We start from the raw sequence: 23,691 nt of genomic DNA on the forward strand, positions 1-23,691 counted from the left end.
CCACTTCCAAATACGGATAGTATACTTTTTTTAGAAATAATTTCTCCAGAAATCCACAATTATCTTTTAAAGCGAATTTAAAGCTAGCTTTAAATATATACTTCATTTCCCCGAAAATCTCCACTCCCTCTCCCCCTCCCTCGTAACTGACTGACACAACTGTTTATTTATCGGCGTGTGTGGGTGAGGCACGCACACTCATGAAGCGTTTCCGGTGATTCATGGCGTCGAAAGGGGGAGTGAGTGAGTGAACGAGCGAGTAGTTGCGAGTAGAGGGATGAAAGATCGAGCAAGTAGTTGCGAGTAGGGGGATGAAAAAAGCGAGCGAGTAGGGGGATGTAAAAAGCGAGTGAGTGAACGAGGGAGCAGTTGCGAGCAAAGGTATGAATAGTCGAGCGAGTAGAGGGATGAATAAGGCAAGTTAGAGGAATGAAAAAGCGAGTGAGTGAACGAGGGAGTAGTTGCGAGCAAGGAGATGAAAAGGCGAGTGAGTAGTTGCGAGTAGGGGGTTGAAAAAAGCGAGCAAGTGAACGAGCGAGTTATAGGGATGAAAAAAGGGAGCGAATGAACGGGCGAGTAGTAGGAAGTAATTGCGAGCAAAGGACGAAAAAGGCGAGTGAGTAATTGCGAGTTCAGGAACGATAAAGCGAGCGAGTGACGGGATGAAAAAGCGAGTGAGTGAACGAGCAAGTAGTTGCGAGTAGATGAACGAAAAAAGAGAGTGAACGAGCCAATAGTTACGAGTACAGGAACGAAAAAAAAGAGAGTGAATGAGCGAGTAATCGCGAGTAGTTACGAGTAGATGAAGAAAAAAGAGTGAGTGAGAGTATTTTGCTGGCGATGAATGATGCTGGTTAAAGGGAGTTGTGTATCCGGGATTTTCATCTTGCAAATGGTGCAAAGTGCATTTTGGCTATTACGTAATAGATGCGGGTTGGCAGGTCATTTCTCTCTCTCTCTCTCTCTCTCTCTCTCTCTCTCTCTCTCTCTCTCTCTCTCTCTCTCTCTCTCTCTCATATGTCGTATTAGTGTTATATTTCTTAGGTCAACGCCATTTAGTTTATTTAGAATCTCTCTCTCTCTCTCTCTCTCTCTCTCTCTCTCTCTCTCTCTCTCTCTCTCTCTCTCTCAAATGTATTGTTACTGTTTAATTACATAGGCCCACGCCATTTTTAAAAATTTTTTATTCTCTCTCTCTCTCTCTCTCTCTCTCTCTCTCTCTCTCTCTCTCTCTCTCTCTCTCTCTCTCTCTCTCTCTCTCCGCCCGTGATCCTTACTATGCTTTGTATGATCCAAAGAGAACTCGGTACCTCGCTGATGTCAACACATTACGTCATACAACGCGTGTACCGGTTGTCAAATATAATGATGGTACGGGCTTTTAATTTAAGTCAGCCCCGAAAACTGAAGCGTATCCCCTCCAGACCTCTTAGGACCGAAGGTCCTTCAAATATGAAGGACCTCATAGGACCTAGCTTCGTAGGATCACCCTCCAAGGATCGCGGTGACGAATCCTTCTTGACTGATCGCATCTGTAGGAAATTTCTCATTCCTCTGCCGCGCCCATATTTGTACCCCACGAATGGGTCTCAAGTTATGAATGTTAATTTTGTCTGATTTTTTCTTTATGATTATTAATATTCTATTTCATTTTCGTACCGCTCGGCTGTGACTCAAGTCGTCATGATTATTGATTTTCTCCTCAATTTTTTCCTCCTGTTCCACCTTGGTAACCTTTCTACTCTCAATTTCCCTTTCAGGGCCGAATGATCTCATAGGTCCCAGCTCTTGGCTTTTGGCCTAAATTTTAGATTCTAATTCCTATGTGCGCATGCGTGCTTGCTTTCTCAAACAGCCTGTTTATGCCCACTTCCCTGAATTTAATGTTTGCTAATGGAACCGATCCTCAATTCCTCCCACGACGAACAGGAAGTGTCATAGTGTTGAATAAGAATTGGAAACCGGATGCACTTTCAGATGTATAGGAACTGGTTTGGGGAAATTTACGAACTTACTCTAGGGCGTGGTAATAAAAAAAGTATTCTATTGTAGACCTTTTTCAGAATTTTTTTTTCGGATTTTTTTTTTATTTTTTATTATTTTTTTTTTTTTTGGAGATGCTCTCTATCTAGTAAAGTCTTGTTTGGTAAAGTATTTTGTTGATCAAAATTTTCTTATATGGAAGTGTTTTTTTTTATACTGAATTTTTTCCATTCCTTTTACTGCACTTGCGTTTACTGTACCTCCGTTCATATTCTCTTCCATCGTTCGTTCCACCCTCTCCTAACGATTGTCTTATAGTGCAGCTGCGAGGTTTTCCTCCTGTTACACCTTTCAAACCTTGTTCCTCAAAATTCCCCTTTACAGCGCTGAATCACCTCATAAGTCCCAGCGCTTGGCCTCTGGCCTAAATTCTCTGTTCTGTTCGCTATTCGTTTTACGCTCTCCGGTATAGCACTTGGCATCAACCATACTACTTGAGAATGGTGGTCAGGTATACTATATGCATTGCTTGCCAACGCTCGCACGCTTCATTCGTGGCAAAAAGCCAAAGCATTCTCCCTTGCAACCATTTTTCTTGTTTACTTCCGGCCTGGTCTAGAAAAGGGAATTATACTATCCAACCCTGGCTTTCGCCCTTGGAGGGGAAGGAAGTCTTGAATGCATCGTCTGACGAGGAAACAGTTCTTGTTGTTTTCAGAATTAAAAATCGCCCCCGCCCGCCCCCTTCACTTTCAGTGCTCCTTTTTTGGAGATGAAGAGGGTCCCAGCAGAGATGATGCTCGCCTGTCAAAAGCTACTTCTTCATTGCTATTCTGAATGTCTTTCGCCAAGGTGAAGTTCAGTTGCTGATATCTGAGTCATTTGATTGTTCAGTGTCCTGCATTTAATCAGAGGACGTTTGCAAACGTCTCGATCTCGTGATTTTGTTCATGACTTTGTCTGGTCTCTCGGGGAGAGTGGTGGTTTTCCAGTTCACTTCCTGTTGAGCCGTAGCGCCGTCAGTGCACCTCATGCGGTGTACTGTAGTCATTACTTAAGGTTCTTTGTAACGTCTCTTCCTTAGGCCCTTAGCTGCAACCGCTTTCATTCGCTTTACTGTACCTCCTTTCATATTCCCCTTCATCTTACTTTCCTCAGCCTTCTCCTAATAGTTGATTTCACTGTCAGGTTCCGTTGCGGCTCAGAGTGACCTCATAGGTCCCAGCGCTTGGCTTTTGGCCTAAGTTCTATATTCTTCTCTATTCTTTGTTTGGTTCGTATTCCACTTTAATCCACAGGCCAAGTGTGTGGATGATCCATTGTCTTATCGGTGAAATATATGGTTGATCAGGAGTAACAAAAATGCTGTTTTGTTTTTATCCATTCCCCTCACCACATACACCGGCCCACCCAGGGAACAAATTGTTTTGCTCCAAAAGTTTTCAGATACTTCCACTTTCTCCGGTTGCAAATGGGAAGAATTTTTCTATGCCTTCTGTCCCGTAGGGGGTTAGTCCCGTCAGTGCACCTCACGTGGTGTAGGCATTACTTAGGGTCTTTGCAGCGTCTCATCTGCTCCCAGTTGCCTATCCACCCTCTTTAACAATTGTTTCACAGTGTAACTGCGATGTTTTCCTCCTGTTACACCTTTCAAACCTTACTGTCAAATTCCCTTCCAGCGCTGAATGACCTCACAGGTCCCAGCGGTGGGCCTCTGGCCTAAATTTTGTATTTCATTCTATGCCTTCTGACTCAGTATATTGTGAACTATTGTTGATTTTCCACTGTTGAGTTCTGTTTAGCATAGCCCAGGGTTCTACCAGACAATCCGATATTTACAGCAGTGTGACGTCCACTGCAGAAGGTTAAAGTCTAACTTCCATCTTCCTGTCCAAGCATATAATAAAAAGCTTCGGTTAGTTTGTGCCAGTTGGAAGTGGTCGACTGTTGCATTTGAATGCTTGTAATGAGGAACTGTTATTCTTGGTATCCCCACTGTTGCTTCTTAAAGGTTACGAGGCGAATGCATGAGCTTTAGTTGCCACTAGCAAAGCGCTGTTGCAAGAGCATTCGTTTGCTGTGAGAAGGTCCCGCTTGCAGGAAAACTCCATTTTTCAGTTTGTGGTCCTCTGTCGGGAATCGAACGGCCCTCTTCGTGAAATGACGTCGGTAACGGTATTCTGTGTCCAAATTATGTTCCTTCGCATGTTATTGTAGATATGTTTTTAGTGCCTGCATATGAGGAATGCTGATCGGTGCATTGTGGTTTTCTAGTGATTAGAATGAATTGTAATACCGTATTTTGGGTGTGGGTTTTAGTTTTCTGTAAAAGAAAACTATTGTGCCGGCTTTGTCTGTCCGTCTGCACTTTATTCTGTCCGCACTTTTTCTGTCCGCCCTCAAATCTTAAAAACTACTGAGGCTAGGGGGCTGCAAATTGGTATGTTGACCGTCCACCCTCCAATCATCAAACATATCGAATTGCAGCCCTCTAGCCTCAGTAGTTTATATTTTATTTAAGGTTAAAGTTAGCCATAATCGTGCTTCTGGCAGCGATATAGGATAGGCCACCACAGGACCGTGGTTAAATTTTCATGGGCCTCGGCTCATACAGCGTTATACCGAGACCACCGAAAGATAGATCTGTTTTCGGTGGCCTTGATTATACGCTGTAGCGGCTGCACAGAGAACTCGATTGTGCCGAAGAAACTTCGGCGCAATTTTAATTGTGAAACTTCGGCGCATTTTTAATTGTTTAACATTGGAATTAGGGAAATATACTTCAGTTTGTGTGTTTTTTCATGAGGTTCGTTTGAAAAACACCACCATGCATCGAGTTTGTTTTTGTTTTCAGATGAGAAACGACGCCACACATTGATTCTGTTTAATGTTTTACACCGAATGTTTTTCTTAAAAAGAAGGGGGATAGTACCGTCAGTGTACCTCTCCCGGTGCACTGTTGGCATGACCTGAGGTTCTGGGCGGCATCCCGTCAGCCTTCGGCCCCTAGCTGCAAGCACTTTCCTTCCTTTTACTGTACCTCCGTTCATATTTCTCCCCTTTAACCTTATGTTTAATGTCTAGTCTGTTTTCTTGTTTTAGATGCAAAAAAAAAAAAAAAAAGAACACATTGGGGAAATAATTCAAGGTCTGTGATTATCATTCGCCGTGCAGAGCATTTAAAAGCTGTTACGTACCACTCTCTGGAGAATAGTGAACTGTTTCTGCATTGGTGATGAAAAAGAGAAACTGCCAACTTAGAATTTGGGTGGACGATATTTAAAAAAAAAACAAAAAAAACATTGTTTTTGCTTGTGCCTTGTAATAATGCATTTGAAAAGTTTGGTACGGTATTTATAGTGGTTTGAGGAAGAATCTCTCTCTCTCTCTCTCTCTCTCTCTCTCTCTCTCTCTCTCTCTCTCTCTCTCTCTCCTTGCTAGCTAGTGTTGTCGCGTCATACACAAATTCTCGTTACCTAATACCCGCTTCATCGCGGAGCATGCGCAGTGCAAGGAACCCTAAGGAGGAAGGAACCAGCATCCCAATAATACTTATTAATACCCCATAAAAAAAAGGAATATTATTTTTATATTTTAGCCACTTGAAAAGGCTTTAGTCTGGATATGCGAGACGACGTTGTTATGTAATCTAAAAATCAATGCAAAATTGGGGGGAAGATGCCAAGATTGAAGTTTTGGAAGTCAAAGAGCAAAGGTTTGACTGAAACGTAGAAGTTGCGGGCGATGAAGCGTGTTGTACGGCTTAATTGTATCCACACCACGAGCGGTAACGCTTGACGCAACCATTCACTACTGCAAATAGATCGGCCATTCTGCTGACTCTATATTTTGACTACTATTAGCAGCAGCAGTAGTAGTAGTAGATTTAAACCCCCCTTCATCCTTGCAAATTGCAAAGTCCTTTATGTTCTCGTTACGGGAAGTAATAGTAGTAATAATAGTAGTAGTAGTATTAATAGTAGTAGTAGTATTAATAGTAGTAGTTATTTTTAACCTCCCTTTATCCTTCCAAAGTCTTATGTTCGGATTACAGGAAGCATCACGATAAATTGATCAGCATAAGAAAGATGCCAAAGAAGCCCCTTGAGCATTAACACAGGCCACGTTCTGTTTTAAGTTCCCCAGGATTCCTGGCTGGGGTTTGGCGGGTGGGGGGAGGGGGGGTCACGTGGTATCTCAGTTACAAGGCCTTGCAGAGAGAGAGAGAGAGAGAGAGAGAGAGGTGAGTGGCAATTGACCCCTCAAAATAAATACCATCGTATTATCATCATTTCTGTTCCACTGGGAAACGCCATTCTCTCTCTCTCTCTCTCTCTCTCTCTCTCTCTCTCTCTCTCTCTCTCTCTCCTCAAGGGTTGTTGAATATGCTGCTCTTGAATTAATTCTAGATGGTGCTGGAGTGTGAATATTGATAATCTACTCAAGCCTAGAGCGAGTTACGGAAGTAATGAATATGGTGTACCCATATATATATATATATATAATCTGACAATTGAGCATTTTCTTTGAGTTTCTTACAATAAGGCAAATGAGAATTATTCTGTTATGGTATATGAATCATTATTATCAAATACATCTCAAGTGAAACGAGCACGATAAATATTTCTGAATGTTCCAAGACATTTCACTGAGCACTAGTGCTGTTCCTTATGCAAGATATGCTTCCAATTAATTCTGCGCTATGAATAATAATAATAATTAATAATAATAATAATATTGCTCAAACCGATAATCTCCCATTTCCCGAAATACCTGGCGATATTGACGAAGGCACGCTGGGGACTGGAATAAAAAAAAATCGACCTTTAATGATTTTCCTTTGTGTGTGTGTGTGTGTTTTTTTAGGTCCTGTCCGGTCACAATACATTGAAAAAGACCCCCGCACGCAGTTAATCACAATGTACGGTCAAGTTATTTTTCGAAGGGAACCATAACATGACCGGGGGAAATTTCGACACGAACCATTTCCGGTCCTGTGGAGCAGCGGTGAGTCACGGCTGATCGTTCCTCCGTTATTTGTTGCAACATTTTAAGCGGAGAGTTGACGCGTGTTGTTTAGTATTCAGAATGCGGTGTATACTTAAATTACTGAACGTATTGTAGCGTTGGTTCGACCACAGAAACGGAATTAGTGATTGTAAGTTCATCGAGACTAAATTCTGTGATCATATTGTGGGCCACGCGTATTCAGGTATAATGTTAGATACATTTATGTATCATACGCATCCACAAATGCGGCGCACTGTAGGCGTTACTGAAGGTGCTTTGCGGCGTTCCTTCGGCCCCTAGCTGCAACCCTTTATTCTGCCTCCGTGTTTACTCTCTTTCTTTCTTCCATCTTACTTTCCTCAACCCTCTCCTAACAGTTGATTCATAGTGCAACTGCGAGGCTTTGATCCTGTTACACCTTTCAAACCTTTTTACAGTCAGTTTGCATTTCGGCGCTGAATGACCTTATGTGTCCCAGCGCTTGGCCTTTGGCCTAAGTTCTGTATTCAGTTCTATTCATATTAGTGTATATTCTATTCATATTAGTGTATATTGACCTGAGACGTCATTGTCGGCGCTATCCACTTTTGTAGACTGAGTTTTTGTCAAGAAAACATTTCTTAAAAGAGATAGTTGAACCTGGTAGTAATATTTCACGGTATATTGACTCTCATGGTACCGTTTAAATGCTGGTATAGATCCCTTATAAAACTCCTAGTACTCCTACTGACTACTACTATTTCTACTACTTGGGTTCCATCGAGCACGACTGCTCATGGAGTGCGGGCCAGTTATATCGTCCTGAAGTCTTCCTCTAAGACCTGGGTTTAAGTATCTTTGAAGAACAGGCGAGTTACTGAAGAAAATCTTTTTCCTTCGCCAAAAAAATTAAAAAAAAAAAATCTCGTTTTAAAAAATTGACTGAAGGTGACAATGTCCCCATTGTGTAAATTCAAGTAATTTATTTTTTTATTTTGAACTGAAATGTTCCAGACATTGTCACGTCAGTAATCCTGCAGTGAATGTTGGAGGTAGTAGCAAACTCTCTCTCTCTCTCTCTCTCTCTCTCTCTCTCTCTCTCTCTCTCTCTCTCTCTCTCTCTCTCTCTCACACAATAAAAATGGTTTATCTACAATCCTGCAGCAAGTGTTGGAGGTACTAGCAAACTCTCTCTCTCTCTCTCTCTCTCTCTCTCTCTCTCTCTCTCTCTCTCTCTCTCTCTCTCTCTCTCAATACAAAAAATAGTCTTTGTCAATAATCCTGCAGTAAATGTTGGAGGTAATCTCTCTCTCTCTCTCTCTCTCTCTCTCTCTCTCTCTCTCTCTCTCAGGGCTTTGTTAAACTCATGAAATGTTCGTTCTGACGCATAGAGATGATATATTACCCATTGTGTTACATACAGCTCATGCAGTAAGTTCGGCATTATTTTATTGTTTTATGAAGTTGATTACGTTGAAATAACAAATCTCTGGGTGCTAATTGTTCGGGGATTTGTAAAAAAAAAAAGGATTAGTGATGTACCTCAGGGCTTTGCTGTGCCGTACTGACGAATGTTCATTCAAAGTGACTTTATGTGTGTGTGTGTTTTTTTTCTAAATCTCCATCATAGTTTTCTGGTCAGATTTCAGGTAATGCAATTGTCATGGTCACCGTGTTTGAGCGATTGTTTAGTTTTTGTCGCGATAAAAGATTTTATTGATCGAACTCGTTTCCGTTACCGAACGAACTTCAGATTGTCAAACCAACACCTTTTGACGCCTCAGGGGTGGTGAAACGGAAAGAATTGTCTTCACAGAGAGAGAGAGAAAGAGAGAGAGAGAGAGAGAGAGAGAGAGGTGGGGTGTTAGTACATTTAGCAAAAATATCCAATGTAACAAGCTGCAATTTTTGCGAATATAGGAAAATAAAATTGTTTGCGTTGTCGGACATCGCTGTCAAAAATGACCGTGATCTATTACAGAATCATTAGGGATATCGGTTTCATTTTCGAGGTTGAAAACTAACGGATCAAGCCGCGATCTAGAATATAGAGACAAACCGCTCTGGCGAGATGAAGAAGAGGAGAAATTTCTCGTTATTAAATCATAGCAATGTTTTAAAAGTGAGACATATATCTGCAATATATCTGCGCCATTTGGCTGTTGCAATTGGACGAGGTGTTTTGGGAAGTCTCCATTGCCCTGTTGAAAACATCAGGCCAGAGATCTCTGATGTCCATTTGTCATCTTTCCCATGGCCACTGTCGTCAACTTTTGGTGGGAACGAGACAGACCAGTGGTCCACACCAAGCCTCTACTGTCACGCAATTGGGCAAGAACCCGTTAGAGGTCTGACCTAATCTCATTTCCCACAGAGAGTCATTTTCATCATAAGGTGTTATACAATCACTTTTCTTTTTCACGTGTTCCCCCTGAGAAGGAGACTGAGAATTACTCTGGAGTAGGACTCTAACAGAGCATCACGTTTCCCGTTGAGTATTTACTATAATAAAATGTAATTGGTTTAGATGAAAGCAGAAGGGCAGAGGCTTAAAAGTTACATTTTCATGACGATATGCCAGCACTGAGTCAGTCACCTTTTTTCGTGTGGTAGGTTGGCGTCGCATTCCGGGAATATTCGCGAGGTTCTGTTGTGTCAGGGTGGAAGAGGAAAGGGGGTAGATTTACAAAAAAGTAATTTTTGTAAATGTAATCGTTTGTTTTCCCTCGCTTCCTACGTAGATAACGTACAGAATGTAATTCTTGTGTATGTAATGATTTGTTTTCACCTCTTTCTAAAGAGATAACGTACAGAATGGAATGCTTGTATATTTAATGATTTGTTTACAGAATGTAATTCATGTAAATGTAATAATTTGTTTACGGAATGTAATTCATGTATATGTAATTTGTTTGCAGAATGTAATTCATGTAAATGTAATGTATGTTTACAGAATGTAATTCATGTAAATGTAATCATTGTTTACAGAATGTAATTCATGCAAACGTAATAATTTGCTTACAGAATGTAATTCTTGTAAACGTAATCATTTGCTTACAGGATATATTTCACGTACACCTAATCATTTGTTTACAGAATGTAATGCTCGAAACGTAATCACTCAACTTAGCTTTCCTATCGTTCATATCATTAAAGAACAAACCTGCGACCCACCCCTGTGAGTCGGAGAGATGTCAGTCATCTGGCCCTCCTAATTTCAGCTAATAACAAAGCCACGTGTTCCCATGATAAAGCATGACGCATGACGATGCTGATTGCAGTAAGGGTTACGTGAATTGCTGTAGTAAGCCGGAGAGAGAGAGAGAGAGAGAGAGAGAGAGAGAGAGAGAGAGAGAGAGAGAGAGAGAGAGAATTTTCTGGTTGGGATAGGTAACGGCGCGAGGCATAGGCTAACCATGGTTTTGAGATCTGGTTATGTTGGAAGTTCCTCAGTTGAGAAATTCGGAGAAAGATCAGATGTTTAATTTTTTTTACTAGAGTTAGATTATGTTTTAATCGACCGATGCTCTGATGAAGTTGAAATATATATATATATATATATATATATATATATATATATATATATATATATATATATATATATATATATATATATATATATATATATATATATATATATATATATATTTATTGTCTTTTTTTTTTTACTTTATTCGTCTTTACGTTTCCGGTTGTGAGGAAGCCTTTTTTGAGATTAGGTTTCCCTTTAATCGACTCCCACCTGATGTTGGTATTCATTCATTTCTTGGTCCTGGGTGTGGACAGTCATGTATTGAACCTCGGACCTTGCAAATGCGACCCAGTACTCTACCACTGAGCCTGCAAACCACAGGGGTTAACACCAGTGAGAAATGAAAACAGCTAACTTTTAATTTGACTGACAAAATATCTCTCCCCCAAAGCTTACAAGATTAGCGAAGATGTGTATATAGTATGCTTGACTATATATATACGTATATTTTCAGTTCGAAAATTTCCACTGACGTATGTAATTGTTATATAAAATTTTTTTAATTTATTGTACGTCATATGTACTTACAGTACGTACAGAAAGCATTTTCGGACTTCTGGTGTCACCCCTGGACCCACTGAGTTGTGGGCGTCACGGTGTCTTCACTTGCTTACCTTTTCCTGAAAATGTTACCAGTCTGTCCTGTTTTCTAGAACAACGTGCAGTGTCCACTTTTAAAAGGTCGTTGTGTACTCGTCCTGTTGGGTAATCCACTTAAAGAGTCTACGTAGTTGACATATTTGTAATCCTCTTTTTTTTGTGTATGGAGGTGTGTGGGCATTTTTGAAAGGTTTCTGCATAGTCGTCTGTTGATGCCACTGTCAGTCTGGTTTACGGTCTAGAACTGTGAAGGTTTTCTACCTGGTGGCTCTATTGCGCGGAATTCCTATGTGTTTACATGTTGCACCCCGTGAGTTACCTGGTTTCAAGGTCATTAAATTTAACTCTGTGAAGAATCTTGCCTTGGTTTCAGTGTCATGAAGTCTGACTCTGTGAAGAATCATACCATGGTTTCAAGGTCATTCAGTCTAACTGAAGAATCTTGTCCTGGTTTCAAGATCATTCAGTCTAACTCAGTGAAGAGTCTTGCCCTGGTTTCAAGGCCATGAAGTCTAACAGTGAAGAATCTTGCCCCGGTTTCAAGGTCATTCAGTCTAACTCATTGAAGAGTCTTGCCCTGGTTTCAAGGCCATGAAGTCTAACAGTGAAGAATCTTGCCATGGTTTCAAGGTCATCCAATCTAACAGTGAAGAATCTTGCCCTGGTTTCAAGGTCATTCAGTCTAACAGTGAAGAATCTTGCCCTGGTTTCAAGGTCATGAAATCTAACTCTGTGAAGAATCTTACCATGGTTTCTGGGTCATTATCTTACTGTGAAGAATCTTGCCCTGGTTTCAAGGTCATTCAGTCTAACTCTGTGAAGAACCTTGCAACGCTGGGATTCTCTGTGAATGGAACTTAAGTATACTGGGTTTTTTCCCAGATAGTAAGCTGCCTGAACCGTTACAAGTGAATAATCATGCGTCAGATATAAGTAGCATAAGTAATTTACTTTTAAGTGGATGACAACACAGCATTTTTGTCTCGTTATCTGCTCGAGCAGTCCTTCACGTATTGTCAGTATATACCCATCAGTGATTTTGAAAATATTCATCAGAGGAATCAATTAGACACTAAAGATTAGCTTGCAAGTTCTCTCCCCCTTGTGTGGTGCCAAGCAAGGACCTGGCATTGTTATGCGTTAGTCACAGCCATTACCAAAACACCTGACGATCCCTTTCCGCGTCATGTTGTTGTTTGTCGTTGTTTATTGCTGTTGTTCCTGCTTCAGAGTCGCTTCTGCTTTCCGGCTGCTTCTACTACTGCAACAACTACTGTACTGATCTACCCTGCTAGTGTTTTTTTTTTATTCCTTGTGTTTTTGTTTGCCTTTTTCCTGTTCCCGTCTTATCGCAGTGGGGGATGTGAGATTGGGAGCAATAATCTGTAATGTAGTTCGTGCGTGCGTCACGATGCGCGCTGGCGCGCGTGCGTATGTGTGTGATTCAAATCAGGACCAGGAAGTCAAGGCAAAACACGTGGAATGGAATGATGTGTAAGTGGAGGCGTTGTCCGCGTTGATTCTCTCTCTCTCTCTCTCTCTCTCTCTCTCTCTCTCTCTCTCTCTCTATATATATATATATATATATATATATATATATATTATATATATATATATATATATATATATATATATATATATATATATATATATATATATATATATATATATATATATATATATATCAATTGTTTATATATATATATATATATATATATATATATATATATATATATATATATATATATATATATATATATATATATATATATATATATATATATTACATTTGTCTTATTGTTTTGAAAACTATGCAAATTTCATCGCCTGACCAAAAATATGCTTTAATATTTTCGAAAGATAATGAGTAATAATGCAGACGAACTTTCAGTCACATACAATTTCCTTTTAGTTGCGCGAAGTCAAAGAAGGTAGCTGCTGTTAGCTCACATTAAATAGACCCCGTATGGGGGGATAGTGCCTTTTACTGTACCTCCGTTCATATTCTCTTTCTGCCTTCTTACTTTCCACCTTCTTCTAACAACTGTTTCCTAGTGCAACCTTTTACTCTGTTTCCCTTTCAGCGCTGAATGACCTCGTAGGTCCCAGTGCTTGATCTTTTGGCCTGAGTTGTACATTCCAGTTCATATCAAATAGAGGTGAACGTTTGGTATTCTGGAGGGACCAGTACAGGTATGAAATGTCAGCGTGAAACAGTTACTGCCTCGCAATGAGGAAATTAGCATATCTCGTTCCTCTGCATGCGTTTGTTTGCATCTCCAAGCATTAGGAAAGGAACAGTGCGTGGGGAATGCCTGCTTATTTAAATGTATGTCACTTCCACAATCCGTAGTGTTAGTGATTGATTGCTGATCCTGGAGGACGTTAGGAAGACAGGTCTTTAATATTCTGGAAGCTTCGCTTGTTCAGTTAGAGTTGAGTGCCGCAGTGTGAGGAGGTGGTTCGATGCGTTGCGGATGAGCCTTTCTGTCCGGGTGTGTGGAGACGCTGGTGTTGGGGAGTTTGCTTCGTAGGGTGTTCATCCATGATTCGGCCACTGAGGTATGAATGTGGGTGACTGCCGATTGTTTTTCTACAGTGGTATCCTTTATAACGGAAAGGACTTACTGTATATATGTATATATATATATATATATATATATATATATATATATATATATATATATATATATATATATACTGTACATATAAATTTCTGACTCATATCGGTTATCGAGCCCCGGTCTCTCAAATGAGACACCAGGACGCTGCCAATTGACTCACACAGGTCATAAAAGAAACTTTTCTAGGAAAATCTCGGGTACAGGAGTACTTAGGCTCCACTTCTTATATGACCTGTTTGGGTGAATTGGTAGCGCCCTGGCCTTTCGTTTGAGAGACCCGGGTTGGATCCTGACGTGGGTCAGAAATTTATTTTGGTGAAAACGTGCTCATATATATAAATATATATATATATATATATATATATATATATATATATATATATATATATATATATATATATGTATATGTATGTATATATGTATATATACACTTACGAATTACCTGTTCGCTTTTAATTTTAATATTAAGCGATGTTAGATCATCCAAGGAACCGGAGATTATGAATATTTTTTCATAGAAGAAGATGAATTAGAAGCACTTACTTCTCTTTGCTTTTCAAGGTCAGGCAAATATAGCTATCCAGCGAAAAAAAAAAAAGAACTCGACATTATGCACTTTTTATGAGAGCGGGAATAAGATTTAAGGAAGGCCCTTCGTTAGTTATATAGCAAAGAAAAAGCCCGACGAATGATGAAGGTTTTATGAGGACGAGAATAAAACGAATAAAACTCAAAAACTTTTTATGAGAACGAGACAGAAACTGAAGTGCAGTGTGATGATTCTGCCGAAGTCGACGACCCTCTGACGAAGTGCGAAGTGTTCGATTTGTTTTCACGCCGAGAATAAATTTCGAAGAGCTGCCCTTTCCAGTCATGGGTGCCAACGCCTCCCATCACGAGCCCTTGGGGGATTACGCCAGGGGCGGGGGCGGGGGAGGAGGAGGAGGAGGGCCGCAGCAGAGGGGCTCGTCTCACGGGGCGCCCTCGCACCATAGGTCCTCCTTTCGTAAGTCCCTCCGGAAGAAGAAGAGGGACAAGTACGAACACAAGGACCGCGATGAGAACAAGGAAAATCATGAGGATGCCGTGACGTCATCGTCCGGGCGGGATGCGCCACCCAAGGTGAGTGCAGATTTTTATTTTTTATTCAGACTGAACAGACCAAGCTGGGATTGGCAACCAGCAGGCCTTACGTACCCTTGGGCAGGTGGGGAAATACACCGTGGACTGGCCCACTCGGGTAAGGTAGCTTAATCTGTATTTATTATGTTTAGTTTTTTTTTCCATGAACACGTAAAGGACATTAGAGGATTGGTCCTCTGTACGTAAGGTAAGTTATATTAAGCTTGTAGACCGTAATTACTTTTCTTTATTCTTAAGCATGTTTTTAAATTTTGTTAGCATAAGTTAAGTCATTCAGGTTTGGTTATCCTGCTTGTCTCTGTTTTGAATATAAGGTGTATTCTGCATTAGTAAACACATATAAAAAATAATCATTGGTCCAGCCAAGGTAAGTTCAAGCGAATCAGTTTCTTTTACATTTGTTTAATATTAGTAGTTAGAACAGTAAATCAAAGTGATCATCACAGTAATGATTTTATTTATAACTTTTTACAAATCCATTTCCGTTTTTCATTCATGGGATTTTTCTTGGCATAAATTAGGCAGGATTTCCATTAGGTCCGCAATTTAAAATCCTATTACCATGTAATGTAGGAAATTGATTTCTGCGTAGAGAGGGAATCGGACCTACTCTCTCTCTCTCTCTCTCTCTCTCTCTCTCTCTCTCTCTCTCTCTCTCTCATACATATGCTCACATTTTTCTTGTTGCACTCTTTCTGTTCTGAAAGTTATTGACATTCCATGAAATTCCATTGTACCTCTGATGACCTAAGCAATAAATTACTTACGAGACAGTTAGTTGACTGTGGTGGGTTGCAACCTCCGCTCTTAAGGGCTTGCTGAGAACCTAAAGGCTTATATCTGGTAGAACCCCCCCCTCCCCCTTCCCCTCGACAACAAACACACACACACACACACACACACACAGTTTCTCGCAGGTAAAACTGGTGTCATGTATGACAGCTCTTTCCAAATGAGAAGAATGCAGACTCTCTCTCTCTCTCTCTCTCTCTCTCTCTCTCTCTCTCTCTCTCTCTCTCTCTCTCTCTGTGCTTGTTGTTACTACCCTAGAAAGTGGAAGTGTCTTCCTCTTCCTCCTCCTCCTCCTCCTCCTCCTCCTCCTCCTCCTCCTCCTCCTCCTCCTCCTCCTCCTCCTCCTCCTCCTCCTCCTCCTCTATCAGCAGCAGCCTCTCAGGACAATGGAAGCATTCTTTGGCGAGAGTGAGTCTTTAGTCAAGATCTCCCCCCCTCCCCCCATCGAGTTTCACATTTTAATGGCCCCCCGGTGGAGGGGTAGAGTGACACGAGTATGACCAGGATGAGATGACCCGTCACTCTGACCTCTCTTGCTGCCTGGCAGCATTCGTGCTCCTCCCAGGTGGCCTTCGAGGGTTGGAGGCATAGTTGACCTATGGGTCTGACTTTCGAGGGATTCCTTTATAATAATAATAATAACAATAATAACAATAATAATGATATTGATGATGATGATGATGATGATAATAATAATGTTTTGAAATGTTAATAATTTAAATAATAATAATAATAATAATAATATTGATTTGTAATAATGATAATGTTTTTGAGATAAGAATTTAAAGCTGCGATAAATTAATAATAATAATAATAATAATAATAATAATGTTGATGATGATAACGATAAAGTTTTTGAGCTGCAAGAAATTTGAATGATAATAATAGTAATAATAATAATATCGATGATGATGATGATGATAATAATGTTAATGGGACGAGCAACCAACTGCCTTTTTGTAGCCCAGGCCCGAATTAACAAGGAAAAGCAGAAGGGATTAAGAAACCAGTGGAGCTATGCCTGTTGAAGGAAGAAACGTTTGTAAGGAAAAAGGAAGATTAACATATGAAGAGAAAAGAATTCCGTAGTTTGTCAGCAAAAGAAAGAAACTCGTTTCCGAAGAACTTACAGTATATTGTAAACTGGAGACATAATGCATGGTGGTGTTGAGATATTGAAGTATATAGTTATATCTATAGTTATTGGTGTAGCTTGAAATATCTTAATTGAAAAAATTATTTTAATGTTCCTATAACCCCTTGCCCATTTACAACAGTTTTGAGAACGTTCAATTTGAAATTCATTTGACCCGACCTGCCACTTCATTTCCAGTCTTTGGAAATGACACCAGGCATCATTTACCCATTTCCTAAATGGAAATCCATCCTCCCCCCCCAACTCCTCAGAAGACGGGATCCATTCAATATGCAGTATACCAGAAGCGCGTCTATCCCGTAAGTTTTAACGAGTGGTCATTACGTCTTGAGGTCGATCATTTATTGCATTATCTTCAGTACTCCTCGTGCGTCCATTGCAAGATCATGGCGCTTCCCCTACGGGTCATTAAGTCTCGTATTCTCTCTCCCCTTCTTGCGCTACGCTGGCTATAACCCCATGGGAAAGAGAGAGAGAGGGAGGAAGGGAGGGAGGGAGAGAGACTGACTAAGTTTTGCTATGCACAACCAAGGGGTAGGGAAAGGGAGGGAGAGGGAGAGGGTTGAGGGAGGGGGAAGATGGTAAATCAATACATGCTGCTGTCCTTAGGTAAAGCAGATACTCCCGTCCGTATTTTCTTCTTCTTCTTCTTCTTCTTCTTCTTCTTCTTCTTCTTCTTCTCCTGACGGACGTATGGGTGTCGGACCCAACAAAAGTTGAAGAATGTGTAAGGGGGGCCCTTTTAGGCGTCAGGTTATGGGCTTACTAATGTGGTATGTGTGTGTGTGTGTTTGTGTGTGTGTTCAGCAGTTAGAGCATGAGTGTGCCTGTGACCCCTTGACTTGATTTTTGCAGGAGAAACGTGTTAGAATCCATAACTCTGAAGCACACCCAGAGCAGTAACGCTCGAACAAGTCATCCATTCATTTGTTCGTTTCCTGGCTCATTAAATACGTTGTATTTGGATAATTTACTTAATGATATATGTAAATTTTCCTCTATACTTATATTGATTTGTTAATCTATTTTTGTTTCTATAATATAATGAACGCCACATTCTTTGAAAGCATGAATTTCAAGCCAGTGGCCCCTTTAATGGTTTTGTTCCATATGAATAAGGTTAATCATCTGTATAATAATAATAATAATAATATAATCTTTGGAAGCTTGAATTTCAAGTCAATGGCCCCTTTGATGGTCTTGTTCCTCTGAATAATAATAATAATAATAATAATAATAATATTCTTTGGAAGCTTGAATTTCAAGTCAGTGGCCCTTTGGTGGGCTTGTTCCATACGAATAGGGTTCATCTTCTTGAATAATAATAATAATAATAATAATAATAATAATAATAATAATAATAATAATAATAATAATAATAATCCTTTCCCACTTTCCAGGTTGAAGGTCCGAGCGGATCCAGGGAGCGCAGGATGGACAGATTGCGGAGAAGCTTCCGGGAAAGTTTCCGGAAGAAGAAGGACCATCACGTGACGGAGGCGTCGAAGCCCCACCAGTGGCAGACCGACGAAGCCTCCGTCAGGGCCGGGACCTGCTCCTTCCCCGTCAAGGTATGGAGGGCGTCTTTGGAGCTATAGTGACAGTCTCTCTCTCTCTCTCTCTCTGAGTAGGACTGGGGAATAAGTTTGGGAACTCTCTTTTCTCTCTGGTCTCTCTCTCTCTCTCTCTCTCTCTCTCTCTCTCTGAGTAACAAAATAAGATTGGGAACTTTTTCACGTGGTTAGTCTCTCTCTCTCTCTCTCTCTCTCTCTCTCTCTCTCTCTCTGAGTAACAAAATAAGATTGGGAACTTTTTCCACGTGGTTAGGCTCTCTCTCTCTCTCTCTCTCTCTCTCTCTCTCTCTCTCTCTCTCTCTCTCTCTCTCTCTCTCTCTCTCTCTCTCTCACCCACCGACCCACAGCAGATGGGAGATATGATATGAAAAAAAATGATGAATCGCCCGTCTCTCATTCTCTATGTTTTCCTTTCAATCAAAATGGAAAAACTAGTTTGTAAGAAAGGTCACATTTTTTATTAGTTGGCACATTTTCTTAAACCATCTTGAAATCGCATTCCTGCGCAGATCCCTTTGGTCGCATTCCTGCGCAGATCCCTTTGGAAGCTTCCTTAAACGGAGTGTTCTGAGAAATTTTTGGAAAATTTCCAACTGTCACTGAGTTGTGTTCATAACTTATTTTTTGCATTAAGAATGGAATTAATAGTTGGTACGTGTTGGCAATGTCAGTAGACAAACTAGAGTCTACTTTTCTTGAAGAACTAGACATGGAGGTCTTATATAAGCTCTGAGAAGTAGATCTTGTAGCATGGTCTATTTAAATGAAAAATATATAGGCCTATATTTATATGAGCGATTTTCAGACTACTCGGATACCCAGCCATTGATGTTCTCAAGTATAAATAATAATAATAATAATAATAATAATAATAATAATGATATCCTTTATTGCAGCTCAGGGCTAAAGTATTAATAATAATAATAATAATAATAATAATAATAATAATAATAATAATAATAATAATATCCTTTATTGCGGCTCAGGGAATATACAAATATGGCACATGATATCCAGGTATCAGTTGATAGTTTGGAATTCTCTTCCTGCCTCGGTGTTTTCTACTTAAATAGCTTTGAACCTTTGTGGTTAAGCCCTCTCTTTTTCCAACCTCAGCTTCAAAGGGACACTTTGATTCTCGTCTGCGCAAAAAAAAAAAAAAAAAAAAAAATCGTAATAGATTTTCAAGTATGTCTCATTCGATTTTTAATAATAAAATATTAATGTTACCACACAGAAGAATGAAGGAATCATTGAAAGATGGAAATGAATATACTATGTTTCTAAAACGAAGACATGAAAGCGATTGGAAGACATGCCATTGCTTTTTCAAGGACCAGAAACATAAATGACTGGAAGAAATACCTTTCATTCTCAAAGACAATGAATTAAAATGAAGGACGTCAATTTATTCTCTTGATTTTCGTTCCCTGATATTGCCGCCGTCTCGTCGAGACTATCAGCGGAATGAGAAATGTCTCTGTCGCTGCAGAAAAGACAAAAAAAATTATAACAGGAAAAAAATTCAATAGTCCATTGCATTGGACCTCATTGACGGTGCGTCGAATGAGAGAGAGAGAGAGAGAGAGAGAGAGAGAGAGAGAGAGAGAGAGAGAGAGAGAGAGAGAGAGAGTTGTGTCAGGTGATTGACAAATCACAAAAAAGAGAGAGAGTGAAAAAAAGAAGCTATTCAAACACTCCATGAATTTTTTTTTATAAGCAAAGAGAACGGCTGCCAACCGCTAAACGCGTAGTGAAGAGCAATATTGGAACGTTTTTTTTTTTTATCTTTTATTTTTGTCAATCAATTATTCCAAGTAGGTTGGTGGATAGGTAATCGATCCCCCCCCCTCCTCTCTTTCTCTTTTCTTTTATCAGTACTTAATTGATTACTGAAGTAGGAGGTGGCTGTATGGGCTCAGTTGGGAAGGAGGGCTTAAGGTACAAGTAGACTATCTCTCTCTCTCTCTCTCTCTCTCTCTCTCTCTCTCTCTCTCTCTCTCTCTCTCTCTCCAGAAGAGCAAAGAAAAATCTTGAAAATGATTCCTTTACATTCAAGAAAAGGCTTATGGGGTTAGCTAACTACTGTGACTTTACTGATAGTACTGCCATTAGTAGTAGAAGTAGTAGATTTAGTAGTTTATTTATACTTGAGAAACTGAAATGTAGGTCACTACATAGGAATTCTGCTAGTCGATGCGATTGATTACAGGTTGATCAATATCATGCCCCTGGGACGGGCCCCACTTAGTGTCCTTGTTGTGAATGTGCATTTGCTCATTGTCTGAGTTTCTTGCTCTTACATCTGCTTTCTGTGAGTGGAAGGACAACTTCAGGTAGAAAAGGTTGTGGGTGAAAGTTTCAGTCGCCTGTCCATGATATGATTTATGTTGAGTCTGGTTTAATTCAGTGGTCAATTTTAGTAATTTTGGTTTAATTCGGTGGCCAATTTTAGTAATTTCCTAAGGTTAGCTTTTGAATTGGTCATAAATTCCTCTAGTGTGTTTGGAAAGTTGATTCTTGATTTCTTATGATTTTAAATTCTTTTATTTTGCTGTACCTGCACTTATATTACCTAACATCTTACTTTCCACCCTCTTCTAACAATTGTTTCATAGTGCAACTCCAAGGTTATCCCCCAGTTACGCCCCAATTTCCCTTTCAGCGCTGAATGACCTCATTGTGTCCAGTGCTTGGCTTTTGGCCTAAATTTTATATTCCTTTCTGACTCAAGTCAAGGGGGCGAGCTATGGCGAGAATATTTTTTCCAGTTTAGGGACATTTTATCAAAGCCACCTTATTTTACAATGCAGTAACATGACGGTTTAGTAGCGCCATCTGTAGGAACTCACTTGAGACACATGGGATAGTTATTAAGGGCACAGACTCAAAGCAAATGAGACACTGCATATAAAATGAACCCAAGCACACATTTTAATACATTACCAAGAACCTGCCCCATCACTTGGCCAGATGCTGAAACTATTACAGCTACGCATCATCTACTGTATAAGACAACATTTTTAAGATTTTTATTGATTTTATACTTTTACATTTCTGCACAGTATATTATTTGGTATATTTTTATATTTTCATGTAATTATTTATCAATTTTTTTAACATTTTTCTGCTGACTGATGTAAAGTTGCCTTTTATTTATCCTTATTACTTTTTAACAGAAAATGCTGAAAAACAAAATAACGAAACTAATTTTTTCATAAAGATTTTTAATAAATGGTTGTGGTCTTTGTATCAAATAATGTAGTAGATATTTATCATTTCTTTTCTCATCTTTCAGTACTTGGGATGTGTCGAAGTCTACGAGTCAAGAGGAATGCAAGTATGTGAGGAGGCCTTGAAAGTATTACGGGTAGGTACTGCATCCTGGTAGTTGTTGCATTAAGGAAGGAATTATATGGTTTCTCATTTTTCCAGTGCCTTGGCCTTGGCAGTTCAGGTGCCAGGTAATTCATCCTTTAAGGCATAACTTCATAACTTCAAGTACTTGGCATATGAATTTTTTTTTTTAGTAATGTATATGATGCTATAAATCACAACCAAGTAAAGAAAAATACCAGTAGAATTTTACTCAGCTTATAAATAGTATTTGCTGTTGAATTTTAAGAACCTTGCAATTGTATTGAAAAGATATTGTTTCTATAAGACTAGGCCAAAAATTCTTTAGTATAACTGTATTGTATGCCATAAGATTATAGAATAAGCTATGATTTAGATGAAATTTCCAGGAGTTCATGATCACGGTTTGGAGAGGTAGGCCATTTATTTTGATGATTCGTGAGTGTTAACTTCTGTATTTAATTAGATAATGAAAATGCCTTAGAAATTGATATGTGATTACCTTTTGATATTCGTTACAACTTCCAGAATTCACGGCGCAGACCTTTGAGAGGTATGCTGTACGTGTCTGGCGATGGACTCAGGGTTGTTGATGACGAAACAAAGGTGAGTTCACTTTAAAAGGTTCTATCATTATAGATTTTTTTTTCCATCTTAATTGTCAACTGTTAACAAAGAAAATGGATGATAGCAGTGTTCTGTGAATGATAGAAACCCCAGCTACTTCTGTAACAAAATGGTCCAGAAATGAAGGTTGTAAATTACAATATGAAATTTTGAATGTCATTGAAGCCTTTGTATGTCAAAATGGATGATTATGGGGTATGTCTGTCCAGAAACAAAATTTGATAAATACCTTAAGAAAACAGTTGTGTAGGTAATGAGCAGGAAAGAATAATATCAAGACCATCATCTAAGTCTTTGCAAAATTAATTTTCGTAAATGGTCAGCAGGAGAGCAGTCATTAGAAGAAATAAAACTTGCTGAAGAATTGTGTCCAACAACTCATGGACAATCTCTTAATAAGAACTTGCCAGAGCTTCATGACAAAATAACATTTATAGTTGTACAAAATTATCAGCAAGTCTTAGGCCCTGCCTTTTTATGGCTTATCCTGTCAAATGAAAGTGCTTTATGTACTACCATCCAAAGGACAAACACTTAAACTGAACCACATTACATGCATATTCATACAAGTTGTAGCTTGTTTTGATGTACTCCAGGTACTTTTGACAGCCTTATAGAGGTTTTGGCTGTGTTTGGGGATTTTAATCAATGAGTTTAGCTCTACAAGATGCAAAAGCCAGGGTTGACAATATTGGTACTGCATTTATTGAGACCTGGAAACTCGCAGCACTTCAGCAAAATTTAGAGGTTCAGAATACTCTTAGTTTTTGAAAGAGTTGAGGCTTCCCTCTAGAATCAGATTATTGTTGTAATTTAGAACTAAACATGCATGAACTGTCAGGTATTGTATGGAAATATTGGCGTCTTTATATTTAAGAGGACTGACCCAGCTTGAATAAAGGACTTCATTTACCTAGAGAACTTATCTTGAAGTGGTGGTCATTTCCGTATGGGTCAGGTGTTCCATTTTAAAATATTTTGAGTATAAATTATTGTTAGTTGTCATCTCTTCCAGGGCCTTATAGTTGATCAGACAATTGAGAAAGTATCTTTTTGTGCACCTGATCGAAACCACGAAAAAGGCTTCTCGTACATATGCAGAGATGGAACGACAAGACGATGGATGTGCCATGGGTTTATTGCTGTTAAGGAAACGGTATGGTTTAAACAAAAAACTTGCAAAAGTATGCCTGCAGTATTATTTTTGTAGCATTAATATCAAATTTTTATGTATTGCTGATTGAAAATGTTGATATTTTGTTTGTTTTAAATGATAAAGAATTGTCTAGTTTAGATTTAACTTTGTATTTACGT

The 23,691-nt window shown here is 39.4% G+C and overlaps 1 protein-coding gene across 11 annotated transcripts in view; it reads left to right on the forward strand.

Moving 5' to 3' along the window:
- numb (NUMB endocytic adaptor protein) overlaps positions 1 to 23,691 on the forward strand; it is a 180,303-nt gene that overhangs the window by 134,005 nt on the left and 22,607 nt on the right. For 5 of the 11 annotated variants that reach the window (XM_067131548.1, XM_067131547.1, XM_067131551.1 and 2 more), the window contains exons 2-6: positions 14,290 to 14,850; positions 18,220 to 18,390; positions 21,692 to 21,763; positions 22,279 to 22,356; positions 23,393 to 23,533. In XM_067131548.1, coding sequence (XP_066987649.1) covers positions 14,602 to 14,850; positions 18,220 to 18,390; positions 21,692 to 21,763; positions 22,279 to 22,356; positions 23,393 to 23,533 — 711 coding nt within the window. In that variant the 5' untranslated portion in view covers positions 14,290 to 14,601. Of the gene's footprint in view, positions 1 to 4,128; positions 4,159 to 14,289; positions 14,851 to 18,219; positions 18,391 to 21,691; positions 21,764 to 22,278; positions 22,357 to 23,392; positions 23,534 to 23,691 lie in introns of those variants that run through there. The other 6 variants (XM_067131553.1, XM_067131555.1, XM_067131557.1 and 3 more) reach the window with 3 other exon arrangements.

The sequence above is a fragment of the Macrobrachium rosenbergii genome, chromosome 30 (genome assembly GCF_040412425.1).
Source record: "Macrobrachium rosenbergii isolate ZJJX-2024 chromosome 30, ASM4041242v1, whole genome shotgun sequence".
NCBI lineage: Eukaryota > Metazoa > Arthropoda > Malacostraca > Decapoda > Palaemonidae > Macrobrachium > Macrobrachium rosenbergii.